General features: G+C 41.0%; 1 protein-coding gene across 1 annotated transcript in view; it reads right to left on the bottom strand.

Moving 5' to 3' along the window:
- Positions 1-15188: 15188 nt before the first annotated feature.
- LOC122559968 (glutathione hydrolase 7) overlaps positions 15189-27235 on the bottom strand; it is a 52394-nt gene continuing 40347 nt past the window's right edge. Inside the window, exons 8-13 of the mRNA XM_043710076.1 lie at positions 26623-26766; positions 25425-25577; positions 22630-22747; positions 20142-20279; positions 18994-19093; positions 15189-15809 (exon numbers count right to left, since the gene is read on the bottom strand). Coding sequence (XP_043566011.1) covers positions 15646-15809; positions 18994-19093; positions 20142-20279; positions 22630-22747; positions 25425-25577; positions 26623-26766 — 817 coding nt within the window. The 3' untranslated portion in view covers positions 15189-15645. The remainder of the gene's footprint in view (positions 15810-18993; positions 19094-20141; positions 20280-22629; positions 22748-25424; positions 25578-26622; positions 26767-27235) is intronic.

Here is a 27235-nt window from a genome sequence, read left to right as displayed (position 1 = left end):
TAGTCCCATTTGCCAGCATTTGACCCATGTCCTTCTAAACTCTTCCTATTCATATACCCATTCAGATGCCTTTTAAATAGTGTAATTATACCAGCCTCCAAACAATCAGAACTCTTTGGGGCAGATGTTCTTTCCTTTTTGCGTAGTTTTGATTGTAAATTGTCCTCGTATGTGTGAGACAAAATGCTTCAGCAAAATAGAAGCAAAATCAAATTACAGCAGATGCCATAAATCTAAAATAAGAACGGAAAGTACTGGAGAACCTTCACAGCATCTGTGAAGAGAGAAACTGTTAGATTTTGAGTCCAATAACTTCTTCAGAACCCTAATAAAATCTGTCTTTTTTCAGTAATACTGCACAACCAAACAACTATTTATTCATTCTACAAATGGCTCCCTCACTACATGCACCACCAACCAGCATTTGTTACCCCTCTTTAATTGCATGTGGGAAGGTGATGATGAGTTGCTTTCTGCTGTAGTGTAGGTACAGTCAGTGCTTTTAGGAAAAGTGTTCCAGGTGTTCAGCCTAGCCCAGGGTGATTTATGATAAAGTACCTGGTGGTTTGTTCATTGTGCGTTTACTTTTGTGCTTCCTCCATGTAGTTTTATCCCTGTAACTTCAGCCTTCACTCTTGTTTTTCTGTTATCATGTTGCACTAGTCCTTTGTGTTTAATGACAAAAGCCTCCCTTACCTCATTAACAAGGACCTCATCTACATCATAAAGTACATTTCTCTCCTTTCAAAATTAATTTCCTCACCTCTAAAGTTCTAAAAACAAGGCTATCATGATTGGAAAAAAAAGTACCAGTTTCCAGTCTATTCTCATCATTGAGTAAAAGATTTAGTCACAGTTTGAATGAAGATATTTTTCACTGGTCAAATTAATAATCAACATAAGTTGCCTTTTATATCAGGGACATCCCAAATTTAATTTCCATGATCAAGCTGAGGAAATGCATGTTCTCCTTGACAAACATGAAATATAAAGTTTCTTAGGGCCCTGGAAGCTAACTCAGAAAGTTTAGCAGACACAACTTTTCTATTCCAACCACTATCCAAACTGAGGAGGGTTATGTTCAAACACACACACAATGAGAAACGTGGACCTCATCATCATTCAGAGCACAGCTCAAAGCTAAGACTCCATTCATTTAGAACGGGGAGTGGTCAGAGCTGGAAGTAGGACAATCCATTGAGAATTTTTATTCACTCATGGGATGTGGGCAACACTGGCTCAGCCAGCATGTATTGACCATCCCATTCATCCTTGAGAAGGTGGTAGAATGTAAATATGTTTCCAAGTCGGGATGGTCAGCATCTTGTAAGGGAACTTGCATGTTGTCGAGTTCCTACGGACTTGTTGCCTTTGTCCTTCTAGATGGTAGTGATCATGGTTTGGAAGATGCTGACTTAGAGGCCTTGTTGAATTCCTGCAGTTCATCTTGTGGACGAACAACCCTGCTGTGACTGAGATCAGTTTGCGATTTTTGAGAAGATTTGTAGCTTAGGTTGCGGTTCTGGATGTAAGTTTGCTCGCTGAGCTGGAAGGTTTGTTTTCAAACGTTTTGTCACCATGCTAGATAACATCATCAGTGAGCCTCCGGTGAAGCACTGGTGTTTTGTTTCACTTCCTATGTATGTGTCTTGGTCACTTAAGGTGGGTGATATCATTTCCTGTTCTTTCCATGTATTACTTGCCATGTATCAGCTCAAAATCTGGATATTATCGAGCTCTTGCTGCATTTAGGCATGGACTGCTTCAGTATCTGAGGAGTCACGAATGATACTGAACATCAGCATCAGCAAACATCCCCACCTCTTACCTTATGATGGAGGGATAAATATCTCCAATTCCTGAGATGGCAGGACTGATATAAGAAGAGAGACTGGAGTGGTTAGGCCTACATTCATGGGAGTTTAGAAGAACAAGGGACCATCTCATTGAAGCATATAAAATTCTAACAGGACTAGACAGGGTAAATGGAGGATGTTCCCAATGAACAGGGATTCTGGAACTGCGTTCACTGTCTGAGGATACAGAGTAGGACATTTAGGACTGAGAAGAGAAATTTCTTCACATAGAGAGTGGTGAGCTTGTGGAATTTTCTACCATAGAAAGTGGTTGAGGCCAAAGCATTGAATGTTTTCAAGAAGGAGTTAGACACAGTTCTTAGAGTGTTGTTGCAAGATGGCAGCAGAGTAGGACACTCCAGCTGGAACTTGTCCACTCTGCTTGCTTTTCTTTTCTTGTTTCTCCTCTTTTTCTTCCTCCTATGGTGTTTTCTTCTTCTTCTTCACCTTCTTCTTTTCCTCCTTCGACTGCCAGCCTTCCACAGAGCCTCCCAGCATTGGCATAGCAACCTCCGGACCTGGTGCAGCATCCTCCTGGTGTGGTGTGTCACTGGCACGGTGTGGAGCAGACTGAACTGTAATGCTGGGCATTTTTATTTCTGTAACAAATCTTGTCAGCTGTGCTTAGGTACTTTTGTATTTAAATTGATGCTGCGTTACGACAAGTGGTTAAACACCCCCCCCCCCCGCTACCGCTAATTTAAACTAGCAGCACAGAAAAGACATTTAACTTGTGCTGGAACTTGTTAAAACTCCAGAGTCCAAGAACTATCCCAAAAGTCACTATGTACAGTACAAAAAATTTAAGAACTTTTACAACTCTTTTCTCTAACCTTTTCTTTTGCTTCTACGATACTGATCTGATAAAACTTCCGATTAAGATTTACCAAAAAATTCAAATTTCAAAACCAGCGAGCTGTCGAATCTTCTCTTTGTATCTTCCTCTGTAGGTTTGCTCTCTAGGTTGGTGTCGATGTTTTTTCTCTGTGCAAACCCCTTCTCGAGACAGGTACCCCTCACAGAGTTCTCACTTGCAGCCTACATTTGTTGGTCTTTTGGCAGTTCTCCTCCAACTGTTAAATTTTTGTTCAGTTTTATAGCCCAAAGCATTGGACCATTTCATTGGTGTTAATATTGTCAAAATACTAAATTCAAACTTGATTAGAGTTTTGTATTTTGTGGTATAATTTAAATTGATTGGCTGAATTTGATTTTTTTTTTGTCTCCAGGCAACCCAGCTACTCTAGCTGTTCGACCAAAGGTTACATTGTTACCTTGTTCAGAACACTTGGTGCTGTGTCAGGTAATTCTGTTGGCTTTTAAGATTGGAGCAACTGGGCTTGTATACACTTGAGTTTGGAAGGATAATGAAGGGTTTATGCCCGAAATGTCAATTTTCCTGCTTCTTGGATGCTGCCTGACCGGCTGTGCTTTTCCAGCACCACACTCTCAACTCTGATCTCCAGCATCTGCAGCCCTCACTTTCTTCATGTTCACGTGACATACCTGATACCTTTTTTTCCTATCTGGCATCTTTAGTAGATAGTTCAACTGGCTCAACCTTTTCTCAATTTGATAGGGACCGCTAAACCTGGCTTTGAAGGGATCTCTTATCAGTGGTAACACGTCATCCCCTAGGGAAAAGTCTGAGTCTCAGAGCTTTTATCTGCCACCTGCTTCATTCTATGCTATGCTCTCCTTAGCTGCTGTTTAGCTAACTCACACTATTTAATCTCTCCATCACCTCCGATACATAATCTAAGTGTGAGATCTCAGACTTTGGTCCCCTTAATTTTTCTTTAATTAATTTCAAAGGGCCTCTCACTTCATGCCAAAATATTAACTCAAAGGGAGTGAACTGAGTAAATTCATTAGGGGCATCTCTAATGGCAAACAATATGAATGGGATACCTTTATCCCAATCATTCGGGTAATCCTGACAGTATGCTCTCAACATGGTCTTCAAGGTCTGATGCCACTTTCTAAAGCTCCCTGGGATTCAGGATGATGCGCACTGGATTTAAAGTGTTGTATAACCTCTTAAAACAGCCCAGCAGTAAAATTTGACCCTTGGTGCGACTGAATCTCTCTGGGTAGTTCATTCTGTGTGAAGAGAGCTACTAACTCCTCTACTACCCTTTTTGCCTTGATACTCCGTAATGGAATTGCCTCCAGAAATCTGTTAGACACCTCCATTAAGGTTAACAAGTACTGGTTCCCACTGTTGGTTCTCGGGTGGGGACCTTTACAATCAATTATAACCCGCATGAGAGATTCTTCAAATGCGGGAATTGGCAACAAAGGTGCTGGTTATATCACCTCTTGTGGCTTACCTACCATTTGGTATGTATAACACGTACAGGTTAACCACATCCTTGTGCATTCCTGGCCAATAAAACTGTGTTTGTACCTTAGCCGGAGTATTTTGTACCCCTAGGTGACCTCCTACAGGTTGTTCACCTCCTGTCTGTATGCTACCAGCAACACAATCTGGTGCACTTCAGCCCACTTCTCCTCTGCACTAACTTGCTGTGGTCTCCATTTCTACCTTAGGATTCTATCTTTCGGATAATAACCTTCTGGAATATTCTCTGCCTCCTTTTTGGAGTATGCATCTATATATGTATCTTGCATCATCTTGTCTTGCTGTTGCAAGTCCCTTAGCCTTTCAGGAGTAAACACTTCTGTGTGACCCTCTGCCTGTTCAGGTTTTTTCCTGCACCATTACATCAAACAGGGTGTCCACTCCATCATCTCTCTCTTTAGTTTTCGCTTCGTGCAGTGACTTATGATAGTGGGATCTAGTCACTACATAGTCTGGGAAAATACCAGGATATTTCTGTTTTAACTCCTCAGGTTTTTGGTCTTTCTTGGGCTTCTCCACAACAAAGGGTGTCAATCCCACCTTGGATCCTGCCAAATCATTCCCAAGACCAAACTGACACTCTGTCAATCACTCCCACTGCTACTTCCCCAATCTAGAGTTGGCACTCTAACATGATCTTACATAGGGGAATGCTAAATTTCTGTCCCTCTATCCCACAAATTACCACACTCTTGGTAACAGATCAGAAAGAGTGCATATTCTTACTATCAGCAACTGGTGAGATCCTGTATCTCTCAAAATTATAACTTTTTGTCCTGTTCTTTCTGAGTAAATTTTACCTACAGAGGCAAATTCTTTGTAGTGATCAGGTACTAACTCCATACCCAATCCTGTCTAGGCTGTGTACTCCCCTGCAGCTCCTCGGCTCTTCTTAGGGTCTCTTTTAAAACCTTCACTAATGCCACAGGCTTAGCTTCTTTTACCACACCTTTCCCACAGTGCCTTTCTTTAACGACCAGCACTGTGACTTTATGTGTCCCACTTTCTAACAGTGAAATCACCTTTACCCAGTGCCCTTCTGAAACTACTGGCACTGTAATTTTCTGTGTCCCACTCTATGACAGTGAAAACACCTGAGGCCTTTCACTTCTTTTCTACCCTCTTGGGCATCTTTTTTAACGTGTGGTAAACTCTTGCCAGTGTTCTTTACTCTTTGTTTTGTAGTGTAGGATCTCCCCTTCTCCCAACTTCTATCCCTCACAGGATGAAATTCTGGCCGGAAGTTGATCTAATACACCAACATGTGTTCATCTGCTAATTCAGCTTCCCTTCTTACTTACTAAATTTTCAGTTCCTCCACGTGAATACGTACCATCTCTGGAAGTGAATTTCTAAACTCCTCCACCAGAATACTCTCTCATAGAACCTCAAAGGTATTATCCAGTTTTAAAGCACGCACCCATCTATCAAAATGCCTATGTTTAATTCTTTCAAACTCAACATTAGTCTGAACCGGTTCCATCTTTATGTTTTTGAACTGATGTCTATATGCTTCTGGTACCAATTCATAAGCACTTAAAATAGCCTGTTTCACCTCTTCATAATGTCTTGAGTAAATTGATCAAAGAATATTGTCTGCTGTGTAGAAAGCTAGAATCCCAATACAAAAATCCCTGTGATAAAGATCTAAATTGTTTAAATGCAAAACAATAAAGGTATGTTAAAAGCTTTTATTCAAACTGTAATTTATTTTCTAGAAACTGAAAGTCTTTATTTTAGTACAGAGGTTGTATGTTCTCTATTTTGTATGTATTGCCTGCTTGCAGTTGTTCCCTTGATTTGTAATATGTAGTAAAGTATAACTTGTAATGTGAGCCTGAAAGAAGCTTGGCATTTATCATGAAGCATTGTGGAGCATGATACCTAGGTATCAAGGCCTCTGCTTAAAATAAAAAGCAGTGAAATATTGGCACCTCTTGTTTTTAAATCAATGTTCTTCTATTAAGAAGTTAAGACTTGGTTGTGATGTTTATGGAAATTGTGCATCTTTAGCCCATTCGCTGTACAAAAACCCAAATGTCAATACCTCGTGTAACTTTGAAACAAAATAGCTTCCTGGTATTGGTCAACTGTCTACTCCAAGTGACTGCACTACTTATATCTACCATACAGAAATAAAAAATTCTAAATTGCCCCGTGAATTAAAAAAAACACTCTCAGCTACCTTCACCCCAGCCCCACCTCCTCTCCCATTTATCTCTCCACCCCTGAGTCTCCCAGCCTCATTCCCGATGAAGGGCTTTTGCCCGAAACGTTGATTTTCCTGCTCCCCAGATTCTACCTGACCTGCTGTGCTTTTCCAGCACCACACTCTTGACTCTAATCTCCAATATCTGCAGTACTCACTTTCGCCCATCATGTCTTGACACCTCATCTGACAGCGTGGCAAATACCTCACTAGCTCTGCCTATCAGTTTAGTCTGAACTAGCAATACCCATAAATCCTTGGACTATTCCATCTGCCTAGCCAACTTTTCAAATGAAATAAAGAAGGCTTCAACATCTTTTCTCATCAAAATGTGGCAGAGTTTTGACAGATTTGTATATATCACTACCTTCTCTTTTAATCTCCATCCTGTTAGCTTGACTTTGCTGACTAAGTCGCAACTTCTCAAGTTCAAATTTTCTTTTTGCTCAGCTAAGAACCTTCTCTTTTTTCTCTCTCTCTTCTCTCTTTCTCTCTCCCTTTCATCTCTCTCTCTCTTTCCTCTCTCTCTCTCTGTTTATCTTCTAACTCCATTTTCCTCAATTGTAATTTAAGCTTTTCTATCTCTACGGCGTTTGTCTGTTTCTCTGACACACCTAAGTGTTTGAGTAACTCCCTTACAATTTCAGCTTTACTTTTGTCCTTGGTTAAACCCAAATCAAACTTGTTTGCTAATTCTAAAAGTGTGGCCTTTTTTCTTTCCTTCTAAACTTTCTTGACAAAGTTGAGAATCATCTTCAAATCCCAGAACCTCTTTCGCAATTTTAAGAGCCATTTCTCTCACTTTTAATTTAATCAACCACAAGTCACTGAAATTAAACAAATTGTCTCACCTACGCTTTATTTAAAGCTGTAGGACACTAACCTGCAAGTGTTTAAATCTGCTGGGCTTTTTCATACCTCCAAATCTATTCAAGTCTCGGATGAAAGCCATCAAACTGTGAAGACACAGTATAAACCCTACCATTCCCCCCCCCCGCTAATTTAAATCAGCAGCACTGAAAAGAGATCTAACCCATGCTGTAATTTGTTAAAATTCGAGAGGTAAAGAACTTTCCCAAAAGTCACTATTTAAAGTACAAAAAATTCAAGAACTTTATTCTTTATGTGTGGCATAGGATATTAACTATTTACAACTCCTTTCTCTAACTTTTCTTTTACTTTCCCTTCTACAATACTGGTCCAATAAAACCCCCAATTACCAAAAAATTCAAATTTCAAAACCAGCAACTGTCGAATCTTCTCTTTGTATCTTCCTCTGTAGGTTTGCTCTCCAGGTTGGTGTCGATGTTTTTTCTCTGTGCAAACCCCTTCTCTAGACAGGTACCTCTCACAGAGTTCTCACTAGCAGCCTACATTTGTTAGTCTTTTGGCAGTTCTCCTCCAACTGTTAAATTTTTGTTCAGTTTTGTACCCCAAACCAATGGATTGTCTCATTGGTGTTAATATTGTCAAAATACTAAATTCAAACTTGATTGGAGTTTTGTATTTTGGGGCATAATTTAAACGGATTGGCTGAATTTGATTTTTTTTTGTCTCCAGGCAATCCAGTTACTCTAGCTGTTCGACCAAGCGTTACATTGTTACCTTGTTCAGAACACTTGGTGCTGTGTCAGGTAGTTCTCCCGGCTTTTAACTCTCCTAAAGGTACAGTACCCTTTACACTTTCATAACAGCTGTAATTAGCAACATATAAACTTTTCACTATACTCATTGAGCAGATGTGACAATAAAGGCTACTCTATTCTATTATAGAATTAAAGGGATCAAAGGTGAATGGTTGCTTTTTGGACTGGAAGCCTGGAACCAGCAGTGTGCCACAAGGATTGGTGCTGAGTCCACTGCTTTTTGTCATTTATATAAATGATATGGATATCAATATAGGAGGTATGGTTTGTAAGTTTGCAGATGACACCAAAATAGGTGGTGTAGTGGACAGTGAAGATTGCCTCAGAGTACAAAAGGACCTTGATCAGTGGACCAATGGGCCAGGGAGTGACAGCGTTTAATTTAGATAAATGTGAGGTTTGGTATCTGGGTAAGACAAATCAGGGCTGGCTTATACACTTAATGGTTTGACCCTGGGGAGTGTTGCTAAACAAAGAGACCTTGGGGGGGGGGGGCGGAGATGCATATTTCCTTGAAAGTGGAGTGACAGGTAGACAGAGTAGTGAAGAAGGCATTTGGCATGTTTGCCTTTATTGGTTAGAACATTGAGTATTGGAGTTGGGAGCTGTATAGGATATTGGTGAGGCCACCTTTAGAATACTGCGTTCAATTCTGGTCACCTTTCTATAGGATGTTGTTAAACGCGAGAGGGTGCAGAAAAGACTTACAAGGATGTTGCCAGAACTGTAGGATTTGGATTATAGGTACAGGCTGAATAGGCAGGGACTTTTTCCCTGGAATATCGGATGCTGAGGGGTGACCTTATAATTATTATATTTATAATTACATTAGATTTATAAAATCATGAGGGGTATGGATAGGGTAAATAGACAAGGTCTTTTTCCTAAGGTGAGGGAGCCCAAAACTCGAGGACATAGGATTAAGGTAAGAGGAGAAAGATCTTATAAAAGTACCTGAGGGATAATGTTTTCACGCAGAGGGTGGTGCATGAATGGAATAAGTTACCAGAGGAAGTGGTGGAGGCTGGTACAATTACAACATTTAAAAGGCACCTGGATGGTACATGAATGGGAAGAGTTGAGAGGGATATGGGCCAAACACTGCAAATGGGACTAAGTCAGATTGGGATGTCTGGTTGGTGCAGACAAGTTGGACCGAAGGGTCTGTTTCCATGCTGTATGACTCTATGTTATGGGGAGAAAGCAGGAACAAGGTACAACGAACTCATTGGATGATCAGTGAGGATCATATTGATTGGCACAGCATGCTGAATTGCCTCGTCGACTTTTCCATGAAGCTGCTGAAGATGGTTGGGCCACTTGTCAGCCCAAACCTGAACACTATGGATGTCTAATCTCAAGGGACAGAGCAATTAAAGCAGCAGTTCAGGCTGCATGGAGAAGTGCTCAGGTTTTAAAATGAGACCTAACCTCGAGGTCTTCAGCCTATTATCTGTGATGTTTCGCTCTCAAAGGTGCTGTTTAAAACCAACATTTTATTGTTTGACCCACCTCAAAATAAAAACATTTTAATTTTATTGACATAATAAATCTGCTGAACCCCAATTTCCTGACATGATAAATGCAAATTATTTTATACCCTTTCTCCCTCCATCACAGCATTCAGTTCACACATATAAAAAATAAGAACTTTCAAGGCTTGAGTGTGAATTATCAGCAGGGTAAGGATTTTATTTGAGGTGAAAATTGGCAATTCAATTAATAAATAACATTCTGTTTATAGAATTCTTGGCTTTGATTTGGACAGAGGACACTTGACTCAAATCACATCATTAAACAACATTGCATCCTCATTCAGTATTATAGTCTCAAGAACACCTCATGAAAAATTGTTATCCATACCAAAATATTCATTCATTTTCACACACTGCTCATTGCATTAGTTTCTTTTTTTTTTGTCCTTCCATTTATCACCACCCTTTTCAAGTTCGTGCAATACAAAGGGTCCAAGGCAAGTGCAACTGCTAAAGAATAAGTAAAACATGTCTTGCAGTAATCAGCCGCAAGTAACTTTACTGGAACAGCAATTACTGCAGTATCTCATAATTAAAATGGCAGGAACGGACATATTGTAGTGTTACACTTGAACTGATCATTCCCTTTGGAAATGCAGCAAGAATAGTAACTGGCCTATGTAACTAACCTATAGAACAGGAGCAGGAGACCATTCAGCCCCTTAAGCCTGTTCCACCCTTCAATAAGATCATGGCTGATCTGTTGGTGTTTCAAATTGTATATTTCCATCTATCTCTGATATTCTTTGAATCTCTTGCCCAAGAAGAATCTCCGCCTTACCCCACCTCCAATGCCTTCTCAGGCAGATCCAAAGTTGTATAATCTTCTGAAAGAAAAAAAATCTCCTTTTTATCCTAAAAAAAGGTGATGCCTATTTTAAAATAGCGTTCCCCCTGCCCACGGTTGTGAACTAACCCAGAAAACTAAACATCTTCTCCACACCCTCCTATTGGAGACTATTCAGGATCTAATACACTGCAATCGTTTTGCCTTTAATTAATTTCGATCTAGGATCTGACTTCTCATTGACAAATTTTGTTTGATGAAAATAAATGGCATACTTTTTTGGATATCGAGTCTTTGGTCATCATTTTGAAACTTAATTTTGTATTATTTTTCCTGAAATGTCTCCTGCTCTAGTTCTTTTGCTTTTTTTCTCTCAACCTATTCTCAATGTATCATTAACAGCTCAGAGGACATATTAGAACAAAGAACAAGAAAATTTACAGCCCAGGAACAGGCCCTTCGGCCCTCCAAGCCTGAACTGATGCAAATGTACTGTCTAAACCTGTTGGTCAATTACTAAGCATCTGTAACCCTCTGCTCCCCACCTACTCATGCCTCTGTCCAGATGCATCTTAAATGAACCTACCGTGCCTGCCTCTACCACCTCTGCTGGCAACGCGTTCCAAACGCCCACCATCCTCTGTGTGAAGTACTTGCCACGTGTATCCCCCTTAAACTTTCCATCTCTCACCTTGAAAGCGTGACCTCTTGTTATTGAACCCTTCACCCTGGGAAAAAGCTTGTCTCTATTCACCCTGTCTATACCCTTCATGATTGTGTAAACCACAAACAAGTCCCCCCTCAATCTCCTTTTTTCTAGTGAAAATAAACCTAACCTACTCAACCTCTCTTCATAGCTAGCACCTTCCATACCAGGCAACATCCTCGTAAACCTTCTCTGCACCCTCTCCAAAGCGTCTACATCCTTTTGGTAATGTGGCGCCCAGAACTGTGCACAATATTCTAAATGCGGCCGAACCAATGTCTTGTACAATTTTAACATGACTTGCCAGCTCTTATACACTCAATACCCCATCCAATGAAGGCAAGCATACTATATGCCTATATTAGTTTAGTTTCCATGTTTTGGTTTCCATGTTATATTTTAAAAATTGCAAGAAGTATTTGGCCTATTAAATGCAGCATTTATCATTAAGCTCAACCTTGACTGTCTGCCATTAATTAAATGGCATCAGCATTCAATGCTAATGGGAGCAATTAGAGATAAGGAATGAAGTCTCAAATCTCTTCTGGCCACATCAAGGCTCTGACTCTGGGATACTCCTTGACTTACACTTGTCACCCAACAGTGAGACAACTAAACATAGTATTCAGTGTGTACATGAATAAACGACTAACTGTCACTGAAGTTCAATCACATCCCATGTCATTAGAACATTCATTAAACTCTGTCTCTCAGTGCTTATTGTCTTTGTAATACACAATATGTTTTAAAATTCTGAAAGATTTATGAAGGGTATAGGAGAAACAAAAGTTCTTTTGGATGAGTAATCAATGACAATGGTCATCAATTTAAGTTATCGTTAAGAAATTATGAGGGCAGAAGAAGTTGAGGCAGATTAGATTAGATCTTTGAAGCAAAAACTGCATCACGCTATAAGCAGTCAAAATTTCGGGACTTTCAGGAGGAAGAAGCAAAGGGATTAATTTTTAATTGTTTTAGCAAAAAGCAAGCGCAGACACAATGGACCAAATTCCCTCTTTTCAATGAAGCAAACCAACATTGTTCACTATTTTTAGTCAGTCCTGCAATACTACTGGAAACTACTGGTGGTGCCTTCAAAAAATAAAAACTCAGTCCATAGTGTTGTTATTTATACTTAATTTGAAAAAAAAACTCCTGTGCAAATTCTGCCTCTTAGATGGAAGGGTGGGGTGGAACATAAACAGTGATTTTTTTTTTCAACCCAAACAGCCTGTTTCTGTGGCTGTAGATATCATGTAAGGAAATACACTATACATTGTATATGCAGCGACATGGGTCACAAATGTCCCTGGCTCAGGCCTTGACATTGAACAGGGATACATTTTGACAGTCTATGATTCCCACTTAAGAGCAATCAAATAAAACATAGCCAAGGTGCCAATCTGCACCACTACGCTTCCTTCTGAAAGTTGTCTATTTTTTGGGCGCAGTGGTCACAAAAATGGCCTTGGCTATATTTGTTCAACAGTGACACGTTTTCTGTTCTCACTGTCTTCTGGGGAAGATTAGAGGTGGGGTTGAGGAAATGGGGTACAGGGAGAAAAAAAAAGAATGAAAGAAACTGTCTGAAACCAGGAACCAAGTATTTCTGACATCACAGAATCACTTCTGTTATCTGCATTCTACACCCTTAAAATGTCACATTTAATAAAAAGTGACTCATGATAATAAAACAAAGTTCTGGCACTTATATGCCCTTGTGAAATTGATCTTCAAATAATAACAACAATGAAGTGTAATAAACTGGGAGTTAAACCAAGAACTTGCATTTCTAACGCACCATTCTTGACCTCACCATGCCCCCAAAATGCCTCACAATCAATGAATTACTTTGGAAGCTGAATTACCATTGTAACAGAAAACACAACTGCACGAATTTATACAGAGCAAGCTCCTGTAAACAGCAATGTGAAAAATAGTTAGATCATCTGCATTTACACTGATGTTGGTTGATATAGGCTCCCAGGCACACAGGAAAATTTCCCTATTCTTTTGCCAATAATGTTGTGGCATATTAGGTCCCACCCAATGGGACAGATCAGGTTTAATCCTCTTATCCTGAAAGAGGAGCTCAGAAATCAGACGACACCAGGTGAAGTGACAAAGGAGTAGCACTTAGATTTCAAATAAACCTGTTGGACTATAACCTGGTGTCACCTGACTTTGTCCATCCCAGTTCAACAACAGCACCTCCACATCATCCTGAAAGACAACACACTTCCTCAGTAATGATCCTCACTTAGCGTAAGTTATGAGTTTATGGAAAAGAACACTTCACAGGGGAACTGTCATTTTGGAACAGTTTTAAACATGCCTAAACAACATTAACAGATTTATAGTAGTAGCAGATTGAAACTCAGCTCACGTAGTGAAAATAACCACATATTTTGACCACTTGAAAATAAAAACAGTGGACAGACATGAACTTAATTGGTAGAATCTACTTTCACAATATTCAACTTCAGTGTTCAAAGAGCTTTATACAAATAAATGAAATAATTTTAAAACAAACAAATAAATAAATAAATACCAGCCAGCACAATAATATTTGGTATCTTTCACAGCTGAATTGTTAATATCACAATTGCACCATGGATAGAAAATGATAGCCCATTAATATGCATCATTAATAATAATTTTGAGTACTGGAGCATACAATTGCTGTCTTGTGGCTGATTGAGATTCCGCTGGACTAGGAGACAAATGTTATAAATGAAGTTAGATGTGGCTTTTCATTTTCTAGCGATAGCATGAAGAAAATAAGATATATCTTTCCAAAAGTGAAACAAAACTTAGAATGAAATCACTGCAATGATTCTTTAAAAAATAAATACTGAAAACTTTGCTAAAGAAACCTTTTGAAACATGTCGTGTCGTTGTTACTTGGGAGAGGGCACAAAAATGTCTAATGTATATTCCATGATGCAATTATGTTTTAGCAGCACTAACCTCTGCAAGTTAACTTTATCAATGAGTGCACATCAGTCAACATTGATACACAACACTGTGAACAAAGTTCCCTTTCTGCCCCCCTTTATTTCAAAAACAGAACACTTAATTTTCTTTTGGTTGTGACTGGGATTCAAAAATCTAGTTATGAATTTTCTAGATAATCAACTGGATAAACACATTTTACAATTCTCAAGGTAAGTAGCCCCCAAAACATTTGGAAGTAACCAATAGAGGAGAGGAGACTATCGGAAATTAAAACAGAAAATGCTTGAGTAATTTGGCAGGTCAGGCAGTATCTGTGGAGACAGAGACAGATTTAACATTTCAAAGGGTCTTTGGTTTCAAGACATTAACTCTGTTTCTCTCTCCACAGATGCTGCCAGACCTGCTGAGTTTCTCCATCCGCAATATTTTTGTTTGAGAAAAGGAAGCTATCAGATTTCTAATATTTTCAAAATCTAATTGTTGTGGGAAATTGGGCTGCTCTGGCCTCTCAATACAGATGAGAATTTTTAAAAAAGATGGTTTGTGGGGGTCACTGACAAAGTCAGCATTTATTACCTATCCCTTGTTACCTTTGAGAAGGTAGTGGTGAGCCACCTTCTGTCTGTGGTATTCCCACATTGCTGGGAAGGAGAGAGTTATTGTAGTTTTGCTACAATTGAGTAGCCGTGAATTACAAAGGGCAGTTCAGAGTGAACCTCCTTCCTATTGGTAAGCCAGTCTAGGTAAAGGTGGCTGATTTCCTTCCCTAAACAACGTTAATTTGAGTTTGATTTATTGTTGTCACATATACCAAGATACAGTGAAAAGTGTTGTTTTGTGTGCTATACCGACAGATTGTACCATACAAAGAGCATTAGGATAGTAGAACACAGAATATAGTGTTACAGCTGCAGAAAAGGTGCAGAGAGATCAGAATTAACATTTGAGAAGTCCATTCAACATTAGTGTACCAGACAGTCCAGTATTGCCATGTTTTCTTTAATGATAGTAATTTTATTTAATTGCCCGAATTCAAATTCCCACCTTCCTATGATGGGATTTGAACTCAGACCTCTGGATCCCTCGTCCAGTAGCATCACCATTATGCTTCATCTAGGATATTGTAGCAAAGTGAGTAGAAGTCTGCATCTTGGAAATAGATGTGACAAAAATATTTATGGTTTTGCAATGGCATAAATTTCTATTATTTTGCAAATCTTTCTAACTGTACGACTGGAAATAAAGAGAAGCAGGAGGGAGGGTCACAGATTAAATCTGCAGCATGCTTTGGTTCCAAGATAAAATGTGCATTGTAAATCAAATTATCTGCTGTCAGTCACAAGAACCTGGACAAACAGTGGAAGTCAGGCCACCTTCAGTTAAAAACATCAATGATAACCAGACTTGGGGAGGAGTCCACTCTAAGCTACCCCCCGAAATGCAGCTTCTCTTCCCACCGGGTCCTGACTGTTACATTCTGTGTTTAACCTTCACCTTGCACTCTGCAACTTCACGGTGAACTAAAAGTTAAAAGGGGTAGAAAAAAAGGAGAAAAAGAAACCATCACTGGCGAAAAGTCCTGGCTACAAAATGACAGCTGCAGCTGCGTCACTGCTTCTTGGGTCCTTGGCCCCTGTGATGAAGTCATTTATCCTCCTGGCTACATGGACCAAGGAGTGAATCTCTTCTCTCATCACCGTGTGGCCTCGCTCTGCAAGGAACTCCACTTCCTCCTCTGGAAACTCATCTACAAAGGAATAACGACATTGTCATTACTCGGGATTGTTCTCCTCAAACCAGAGAAGGTTAATAGAGGTGTTCAAAATCATGCAGTGTTTTGACACAGTAAATAAGAATAAATGGTCTTTGGTGACAGTAGAACAGACAACTGGGGGAATAAAAACAGCAAGTGCTGCAGAAACCCAAGAGGTCTGGTAGCTTTCAGTTTCAAGTTTGTTCATTCCAAAGAAGAGTCATACTGGACTTGAATATGCAAACTCTGTTGTTCTCTCTCCCACTTTCTCCAGACCTATTGCGTTTCTCCAGCACTTGCCATTTTTATTTCAGATCTCCAGCACCTGCAGTATTTTGCTTCTATATTGTAACCTGAGCAGACAGATTGAAGACAATTGGCTGAGATTAGCAGAAGGTTAAAGAGCAAGTTGTGATAATCTACAATAAGGGTGAAGATTCCCTCTAAGTCACACACCATCCTGATTTTGAACAATACTGACAGTCCTTCACTGTCTCGAAGTCAAAATCCTAGAACCTCCTTCCTAACAGCATTATAGATGTTCCTACTGCTGCAGTTCAAGAAGGAAGCTCACCAACACCTTCTGAAGGACAATTAAGGATAGGCAATAAATGCAGCTAGCCTTTTGCACATTCCACAAACAAATTAAAGGAAAAATTCATTGGGAGAGAAAATGATGGTGGGACTACTTGGAGAGCCCTTTCAAGGAGTTGGCACTGGCTCAAAGAGGTAAACTATCTTCTGTGCAGATCGTTCTCCGGTAATGCCGTAGTTGCATTCCAGCGAAACCTCACTTAATAGAAAATCGCTTAAGAGAAATAGTGGAGCCTATTGGAAAAGTGGGGTTGGGGCAGACCAGCAATAAATATCACTCGAACGCTCAAACATCACCTAAAGACCTAACGCAAAGTACAGCATAGCCTGAATGAAGGCTGAAATCATATTTACAAAGAAAACAAAAAGTAAATATAACACAGTACATTTAAAATTGTAAGAAAGCTGCTCTCTGCATAGTACCTCTCACAGAAAGCTGCTCTATCAGCAACTGACAGCGACTGGTACAGATGTTGCACACGCACGGAATGGGATGGAGACTTCAGCACGGACATTGGCGCATGCGCAAAACTAAGTGCACGATTTGCACTATTGTGAACGGAGGTAAGCGTTCTCCAAGATACCATTCCCTAATTCTTCAGTGATGTTACAGCCAAATCATGTTGCCAAAACTTGCATTACCTCAGATCTACCTGTACTGTAAGATTCTATTTGGCTGAGGGGTGACCTTAAAGAGGTTTATAAAATCATGAGGGGCATGGACAGGGTATTTTCCCTGGAGTGGGGGAGTCCAGAACTAGAGGGCATAGGTTTAGGATGAGAGGGAAAAAACTTAAAAGGGACCTAAGGGGCAACTTTTTCACGCAGAGGGTGGTGCGTGTATGGAATGAGCTGCCAGAGGAAGTGGGGGAGGTTGGTACAATTACAACATTTAAAAGGCATCTGGATGGGTAAATGAACAGTAAGGGTTTAGAGGGATATAGGTCAAATGCTGGCAGATGGGATTTGATTAGGTTAGGATACCTGTTCGTCATGGACGGGTTGGACCAAAGGGTCTGTTTCCATGGTGTACATCTCCATGACTCTATGACTCTAAGTCCATCAAAAACATTTAAGATATTACTTGATACATTCCCCACTTGCCCCAGCTGAATCAACGTAATCCCTTTTAAGAAACAGAGCCATCATGACCAGGAATGACAGCCACAGTCTTTACTCATAGTCAGGGGACAGAGATTTAGGGTAAAAGGTAGAAGGGATATTTTCTTTCCACCAAGAGCTTAACAGAGATTTTGAACACACCGTCTGAATGGAGGGTACAGCCAGAAATCCTTATCACTACTTGGATATGATCTTGAAGTGCCATAATTTGCAAGGTTACTTAACAAGATCCAGAAAGTGAGATTAGGCTGGATGACTCCTTGTTGACCAGGCACCAATGTGATGGGCCAAATGGTCACTTTCTGTGCTGTACATTTCTATTTGCCACATTTTGTCACAAATGTTGGACTTTTGAACCATACATTTAGCTGAAGTAAAAATGGCAAATCTGAATAAACAGCTCAACTCAGATACATGCCCAAGTGGTCGGGTTGCCTTGGGGAGAGAAAATCAAAACAGTTTTACCATCTTCGTGGCATCTCACAGAAAAAAAAGGTAGGTGCTGCTTGAGACAAAGATGCTAACACTGCGGGAAAGCAGGGGCAACGGATTTTCTGGTAATGACCGAGCTAGTGAGAGTGATGTTTCTGCACCAAAGAATGGGAACAGTACAAATTGGGGTTCTTGAACATTTTAAGAAATGGAGGGTTAATGAGGTGTGCCTTGCTAATCGTAATTGTATCTGGGAAAGTTCTGGTGGATGTAAAAGATCCAAAGCATGGGTTTGAAGAACGGCATGGAAATAACTCCACTGAAGGCCGGTATCCTGTCACCAAGTCGCCCTTTGTTTACAAGTGCACAGTACATGACACTGACCCAACTAGCTCAGACCCAGCTCCTAGAGTAAACAGAACCTCTGACACTACTGTTTATATCTATCAGCCAGGACTCCAAGATTGAACCAGATTAACACCCCCAACCAGGGAACTCATATTCTATGAGATCCATTTGGCTGACCTCATTTCAGTCGCCACAAACACCCCTCCCACTTAGAAGGAAAAAGGGCATAGATACTTAAGAACACCATCACCTGCAGGTTTTTCACCAAAACCACCATGCTGACTTGGAACAATATTATGGTTCCCTCACTGTCACTGGGTCAAAATCTTAGAGCTCCCTCCCTAATAACACTGTGATCTACCTGGATTGCAGCGGTTCAAGAAGGTATCATCTTCTTTAGGGCAATTAGGAGTGGGCAATAAGTGCAAGCCTAGCCCGGGTGTTCTGATCAATACTCACATCTCAACTAAATTCAGTATCTAGTCATTGTCATATTGCTGTTTGAGGGACCTCACTGTGTAAATTGGTTGCTACATTTTCAAACTTACAGCAGTGACTAAGCTTCCAAAGTCCTTGGCATGTTATGAAGTGTTTTGGAATGCTTTGAGGTCAGGCAAGGCAAGTCTAACTGGAAGAAATTCATTTATATATTTTGAAATAGTAAATGGTTTGATTTACTTACTCTCAACCAGTAAAACATTTGGCTGAAGCTGTGGATAGAAACGGCCAAGGGCAAGGCTTTCATTCAGATGTTTGCGAAAGGAGAAAATGTTCAGCAAGACCTGCTCAGACACAAGAAACAAATGATGATGCGTAAGAGGAAGGCTGCAAACAGTGGATTATATTAGTTACATTCCTAGGTCTCCCCTATTGTTTCTAATTCACTGTTCACATAATTATATCCCATTTCACTGAAAGTGAATTGCTGACATTTACTTAGTCCACTTGAATACTGAAACACAAGAACAGGAAAACGTTATTCAGCCCCTCAAGCCGGTCCCACCATTCTCATAGATCATGGGCAACCTGTATGTCAACTCTCAGCTTCATACATGCAGAGAGATTTTTGTCACCTCAGTTTTGAAAGCTCTGATTCCCCTGACATCTATTGCCTGAATTACAGATTCTCCTGTGCCTTTGTGTGAATAGATGCTTCTTGACATCCCTCCTATATGGAGAAAGTGAGGACTGCAGATGCTGAAGATCAGAATTGAAAAGTGTGGCGCTGGAAAAGCACAGCAGGTCAGGCAGCATCCGAGGAGCAGGATGGTCGACTTTTCGGGCTTAAGCCCTTCATCATCCATTCCTGATGAAGGGCTTATGTCCGAAACGTTGATTCCACATGTTCCTCCTTGTTGACAGATCAAGCAAACTCAAGACCATCCAGATTAAATTATACTTGTTATCATTCTTCGTTACACAGAGGAGGTGAGCTATCTTTATTTTTCTATTTTTTTCCTAAGAATTTGTATTTAAGTATCTCTTGATCGTGACTGAGGTCTTCAGTAAGATGGTGCTGTAAGTGGCAACTTGTAAACTTTTCACTGTACTCATGTGAGTACATATGACAATAAAGCTAATTCATTCAATGGAATCTGAATCCATGTCCCATTAGCCTGAACCTCTGCATTACTAGTTGAGTGACATTACCACTGCACCATGGTCTCCCTTAAACGTCAGAATTGTGTTCTCTTGATTTCCCACTCGTAGTAAACAGTTTCTCTCCATTTAGCCTTAAGCAATTTTTAATGCCTTGAGCACCTAATATGAACACCCTTCAATCTTCTGTTGTCCCAATGAGCCAAATAAGAAATAATACCCCTCACTCACCTCAGTGAGGCTGCTCAGAGTGTTTGTCCCACCAGACGCTCCAAGAGAGAGGTATGTCCCACACATCCCTCGTAATGGCCGAACAATTGTGGGTAACAAAAAAGACACAGGCCTTTTGCCAGCTTGAATACTGTTCCTCTGAAATAAAAATAAATGTTTATAAGCATAGGATGAGGACAGGCTTCTATAGACCAAACACTTCTCTGTTCCTCCACAGATTCAACCCAATCCATTTACAGTTCTGAGGAAAGCTTTTTGGAAAATTCTTCCTCTCCTTATTGACAGCTGAAGCAAACTTCAAACTGTCCATGTTGAACTATAATTATTACACATTCTTCATTTCTCTGAGGAGATGAGCTATCTTCTTGGCGATAACCGAATGGCTTGCTAGGTTGCTTTTCCTTTGTTCATTTACAGGATGTCGGTACCACTGACTGGGCCCATCTCTATTTGCCCACGAGAAGGTGGTGCCTTCTTGAACTGCTGCAGTCCATGTGGTATAGGTAGACTCCTGATGCTGTTAGGGAAGGAGTTCCCAGTGACAGTGAAGAGATGCTGACATCATTCCAAGTCAGGATGGTGTTTTGTTTGGAGGAGCAGGTAATGATGTTCCTTTGTCTGTGCTGCTCTCGTCCTTCAAAGTGATAAAGGTCACAGGTTTGGAAAGTGCTGTCCAAGAAAAATTGGCGAATTGTGGGAGTTTAAGAATCAATTACAAAGGCAAGCAGTAGACATGATCTATTTGGATTTCCAGAAGGCCTTTGATAAAGTGCGGCACAGGAGGCTGCTAAATAAGGTAAGGGCCTATGGTGTTAGGTACAAGGTACTGACATGGATAAAGGATTGGCTGATTGGCAGAAGGCAGAGAGTAGGGATAAAGGAGTCTTTTTCAGGTTGGCAGTCGGTGACTAGTGAAGTTCTTCGGGGTCAGTGTTGGGGACACAACTACTCACATTATACCTAACAATCTGAGAAAGGAACTGAAGGCATTGTTGCTAAGTTTGCAGGTGACACAAAGAGATGTGGAGGGACAGATAGTGTTGAGGCAATGTGGAGAGACTGCAGAAGGACTTGGACAGGCTAGGAGAATAGCTTCAAAAATCTGGAGCACAAAGGGACTTAGGAGTCTGAGTTCAGGATTCTCTTAAAGTTAACATGAAAGTTCATTTGGCTGTTGGAAGGCAATTGCAATGTTAGCATTCATTTCCAGAGGGATAGAATACAAGAGCCTGTTTGTACAATGAAAGCTGCATAAGGCTCTGGTCAGACTGCATTTGAAATATTGAGAGCAGGTTTGGGCCCCATATCGAAGGAAGGAAGGAAGGATGAGCTGGCCTTGGAGGGGGCTCTAGAGGAGGCTTACAAAAATGATCCTGGGAATGAATGGTTTACCATAGGAGGAGCAGTTGAGGACTCGGGGTCTGTACTTGATGGGGTTTAGAAAGATGGGGTGGGGGGGGACGCGGGGGAGGTGGTGGGTGGAAGGGAATCTGATTGAAACTTACCAAATACAGAGAGGCCTGGATAGAGTGGAGGTGGAGAAGATGTTTCCACTAGTAAGAGAGACAAGGACTCAGGGCACAATCTCAGAGTGAAGGGACGGCCCTTTAGAACTGAGATGAGGAAGAATTTCTTCAGTCAGAGGGTGGTGAATCTATGGAACTCATTGTTGCAGAAGACTGTGGAGGCCAAGTCATTGAATGTATTTATGACAGAGATAGATAGGTTCTTGATTGGAAAGGGATTCAAGGGGAGAAGGCAAGAGAATAGGGTTGAGAAACACATCAGCCATGATCGAATGGTATGAGCAGACTCAATGGGCCGAATGGGCTAATTCTGTTCCTATACCTTATGGTCTTATGATCACTGCACTATTGTACTTTAATGTGATTTCAGATCATGGAGAAAATAAACCAGTCAGGAGGAATGGTGAGGTATTGATTTAATAGCATAGCGTTTTGAATGGTGGCAGTGTGTTACAGCTATTTCCAGGAGTTCAGGTTGTAGTGGAATGTACACATGTGTCTGCATGTTGGACTCTGGAGCTCTGGGCAGTTAATGATAGATGCTGGAAATCTGAACAGGACATTGGTGGAAACATTCAGTATCTGTGTTTAGACAGAGACAGAGAGAATACAGAGTTAACATTTCAAAACAATGCTTTTTCATCAGAAGTAGCAAGTTAAGAGGCGCACTAAGCTTTGAGCAAGGGGTGGATGGGACAAGGACAGAACACGTTCACAGAACACTGTGAAACCCAACAGAATGATAAAAGAGTTGGTCATCCTGTTCCAAACAGAATGGTGATGAGCAAGAACAGAAATAAAGAAAGATGTGCCCAGAGTAGATAAGCTCAAGATGGCAAGAAAATAAACCAAAACAAGCAGAGATACAGAAACAAAACAGTGCACAAGTTATAGTCCCAAGATATCTCGTGGCGATTTTTAAGTGAAGATGGGGAGTTACTTTAGTGAAGAGATTTCCTTACAAGGTTCGCTGTGGAATTGTCTTGCGCTTTGTTCGACCAGGAAAAGTCCAACATCTGGCTGTTCAGAAGAACCCCAGAGGCCGTCATGATTCCACTGCCAAATGGACGGTTCAAGGAGCTGTAGAATAGGTAAAGAAACATTTGTTTTATGTTGATACTCGTGCAGGCCAGGCATAGTTCCAGTTCACATGATGTGTTTCGGGATCCCCACTGGAATATCCTTTGCTTTGCTTATTAATTAGCAATAACTTTTAGCTGAACGATGTGAGACTTCTGGAATTGTAACTTACCTACGTCTGAAAGCACTTGAAAAGCAATTAATGCTGTTGAACAGCAGTAAACAGCTGCAAAAAAGGGGCAGAAGAAGATCTCAAAAACAGCAAACAGATTTAAAATTTAGAAGACCTACAGTGTGGAAATAGGCCATTTGGCCTAACAAATCCACACTGACCCTCCGAAGAGTAACCCACCCAGACCCATTCCCCTACCCTATTACTCTACATTTACCCCTGACTAATGCACCTAACCTACACATCCCTGAACACTATGGGCAATTTAGCATGACCAATTCACCTAACCACATCTTTGAAGGAAACCAGAGCACCTGGAAAAAACCCACGCAGACAGAGGGGGAGAATGTGCAAACTCCACACAGACAGTCACATGAGGCTGGAATCGAACCCGGGTCCCTGGTACTGCGAGGCAGCAGTGCTAACTGCTGAGCCTTCCTGCTATCCCATGGAGGATCATTAATGAGGCCCAATAGTTGAAAGAGCCCAAGACTCAAATTTTCTCTGTCAGATGGTAATATAATCTGTGGCCACATTCCTGCACTACAGCGTTAAGGGCTGTCAGTATGAACTTATAAAGTATCACTGAGAAGTAGATAACATTCTGTTGAGCAAAGTAGCATTGGGAGGCCATGTGACCTTTGCCTTCCTGCCAATATACATGCAACGCAAGGATCCCAAGTTAATTTCTATGTCTGGACGAAAGATCATGGAGTGGGGGGATGTGGTTGATGGTTTTCGGTAGTCACCCCTCCTGCTTTATATCAAGATCACAATTATTTGCAGATCTAGAGAAACCCCACTCCAGTTCCCTGACTGACAGCATGTCCATGGCTGGATAGGCCACCACATTCCCACCTGGAGCTGAAATAATAGCAGACAGGCTGGCCAGTCACAGGCCGTCAATTAGTCATTAACTGTCTACTTTAGCGGTTCAGTTTTGGGGAGGGGGGACATAGAGCTTGCACATTCCTGTTTGGAATTTTGTGGAAGGAGGTGGAAAAGTTCTCCTATGCCACTGTCCCAGCCGATTAAGTTCCCTTCCTGCTGCCAAGCCCGCTTTCTCCAGAAGGTTCCGCTCTAGTTGCCAATGACGATATTTCTTCTCAGATAAAGGCAGGAAAATCTAGACCAGTAAAGGAAAAGTATGCTGCTTAAGAGACACTAAGTAGACCATTTCAGTGATTACAAGGCAGTATAGCTTCATGAAGAAGGAGATATTAAATGCAACAAGAGAATACCTACAATCCTAATACTTAACCACATATTCCTTCTCTAACTGCAAATGTGAGTGTGTGTGTGCAATCACACAAGTGTAAGAGTGGTTATAATCATATATGTACTCAGTGTCGAATAATAGACATTTTATCTTTCTCTTAAAGTGCATGAGAAATCCTGTCACTTGGCTGCTGCTGACAGTTATAGAATTCCACGGTTACAATGTTTTTGTCTTAAATGAAGTATGTGTTACCAACACCAAGATGGCCGACAGAAATGGCCACCATCGAATCTTTTTGAAACCAATGCGCACCCAGTGCTGGGATTCAGCACAAACTCTGCACATGTGCATGAGGCACACAAGCAACCCTCGCTCTACTCAGTATTCTTCTCCGCTTAGGCTCCAACTCTCCAGCTCCACATCCTTTCCCCCAACCCCATTTACAGCTTCACTCCCCACTCTGTCTGGCAGTCTCATCACTGCATCTGCATGGGCAACGAGTGTGGGAAAAAATAAGCCGTCTTTGATTGTGAAACCATCTCTATCGTCCCTGTAACTAGTGCTGCACCTCAAGATATTGTGATATTGGTGTGGCATGATGGCTCAGTGGCAAGTGTTGCTTCCTCACAGCGCCAGGGACCCCGGTTCAATTCCACTCATGTAGAGGTTGCACACCCTCCGTGTGCGCGTGGGTTTCTTCTGGGTGCTCCGGTTTCCTCCCACAGTCCAAAGATGTGCAGGTTACGGTGGATTGGCTATACTAAATTGCCCATACTGCCCAAGGGATGTGTAGGCTACATGGATTAGTCATGGTAAATGTGGGGTTACGGGATGGGGTGGGTCTGGATGGGATGTCCTTTGGAAGGCTGGTGCAGAATCAAAGGGGCGAATAACCTCTTCCTGCACTGTTGGGATTCTGTGATAGCAAAGTGAGTGATAAAAATGAATGCATTCCTCCAATCTCCTTTAAGGAATGGAATATGCCAATCTTACCTGGTCTGGTCTATACTTGACCCCAGACCTACAGCTATTAGGAATGGGCTATAATTGCTGGCCCAGTCAGCAACATCTTCTGACCATGAGCAAAAATTTTTAAAATAATAACAAGTACAATCAACAATGCCGAAGTTAAAAAGGGTTCCTTCTAATGACTTGCTAATGGGAAAGACCTCACTCGCAAAGTAGATTACTGCGAATAAATCAGTCACTGAAAAAGGAAGAGCTCAACTTGATCAGATTCCCAAAGGTCCAACAGTGCTTGAATGCAATGAATAATTCATTTTCACCTCACAACAGAAACAATGAAGTCATCAGGTCCAAAGACGTGCACTTGGCTTGCCGAAGAACCAGTCTCCAAGGAGTAGAAGGGCAGATAATGAGCAGGAGGGAATGCCGCACTATCATTAATCAATTGATGCAGAATTTTGGCTTCTGATTTGCTGGACAGAAGAAAAGAGAAAAGGAAGAGGTTTTCAGCAGGATGGATATGACGGCGAAATGAAATGGACTAAATTTCCTCAAAGGTAATTCTGACCCAGAAATTCTGCTGTAGCTTTAGCAGAAACGGCATGTCGGTTATTCCGCTGTTCTGCAGCTTCTGCATCTCTTCCTACTGAATTTCCATTAAAATCAGGAGAACCCCTCACTGAAGCACAACCCCAAAATGACATTGCTGAAAGGATTTGGTACTGAAAGGCCCCCGTTTAAAAAATACAAGGCATTGTCAAATCTCATCATAACATATCACAAACATTGTGCCAATGTGTTATAAAGGCACCCTATGCCTTTACAATAATATATACTGTATTACTGACTGAGATATGTTGCGGCAGCTTTGCCATCTTGCATTCATCAGAACAAATACAAGAAAGCCAAATTTTCAACAGTGACACTAATTTATACTACAGGAGAAAGGGTGCTGATTGGTTGCAAGCCAATTCTGACTGACCGAGGCATTACTGTGGAGATGAAATATGAGGAACAAACTTTATAAACTCGCAGGTAATTCAAAAAATGCGCAATTGCTTTTATTTGCAGAGAATCAGACCTTACACATGAATCCACTTTCTCTTGCAAGTGGAAATGAGCCATGTTACAACCTCAATTGGTTATCTTTACAGAGTTATAAGTGTACCTTTGGCGCACTTAGGGTTGTTTGGCAAGTGTTGCTCAAATGCAGAATCATATCTAACAGCTGAAATTTGTTTTGAATTTGACAAGCCCAGGCTGTTTGAACTCAGTCTGCATTCTATCAACTACAAACAACTCAAGGAACATGCAATTGGATTTCACAGTTGGGACATTCCACCAATATACAGAGTGCACTGAAAATCAACCCTTCAGCCAGGTTTCTGAATGAGATACCAAGTTACTAAGCCATAGCTCTAAATAATAAGATGATTTTGCAAAAAGTAATGGCTGAAAGTCTTGAACTGGTTGAAAGTTTTTCTTTGAATAAAGAATAATGAAAATTAAATCTCTTACCTGAGCATCTGCTCGATCAGTTGAGTAACAGTGGAATTAAAGAAAGGGTCACTAAGGCTGCTCGCCAAGGCTAAAGCAATTTTCAGTGACTGAAGATAAAAAGAATAAGGAATTAGCAGGGCACGTGAGGATGGCAAACTACACCTTCATTTTAAGAGGGCGGAGCTCAATGGATCATCAGGAAGCTGGAAGACAAAACACAAATCTGCAGCTCCTCCAACTCCTATCACTTCACCATTACCAACAGCTATCTCTGACACACACCTTCTGGAACATTCTCCTCAAATTTCTCTGCCTTGTCATCTCCTCCACGTTCCATCGGCTTCTTCGCTTCAACAAAGCTCTCAGCACTTCCCAAATCTTTAACTTCCTCCCGAACTGCAGTCCACTTTTTATCTTCTGACCGTTATAGGATTCAGCAACATTGGCCAGAATTTTCCTAAATATCACCCCTCACTCCCTCCCCAAAGGGCCCAGTCTCCTAGCTTGAGGGATACTTTGCAGAGAGGTAAGAAATCTACTCAGAATCTTACAGGAATGAGGACAAAGACTGCTTGAGGCTCCATATGGAGGATAGGGTGCATTGATGTGTACATTCCCCTCTCCTTGGCTT

This window comes from Chiloscyllium plagiosum, chromosome 20 (assembly GCF_004010195.1).
Source record: "Chiloscyllium plagiosum isolate BGI_BamShark_2017 chromosome 20, ASM401019v2, whole genome shotgun sequence".
Classification (NCBI taxonomy): Eukaryota; Metazoa; Chordata; class Chondrichthyes; order Orectolobiformes; family Hemiscylliidae; genus Chiloscyllium; species Chiloscyllium plagiosum.
This window is presented reverse-complemented; position numbering and strand designations above follow the sequence as displayed.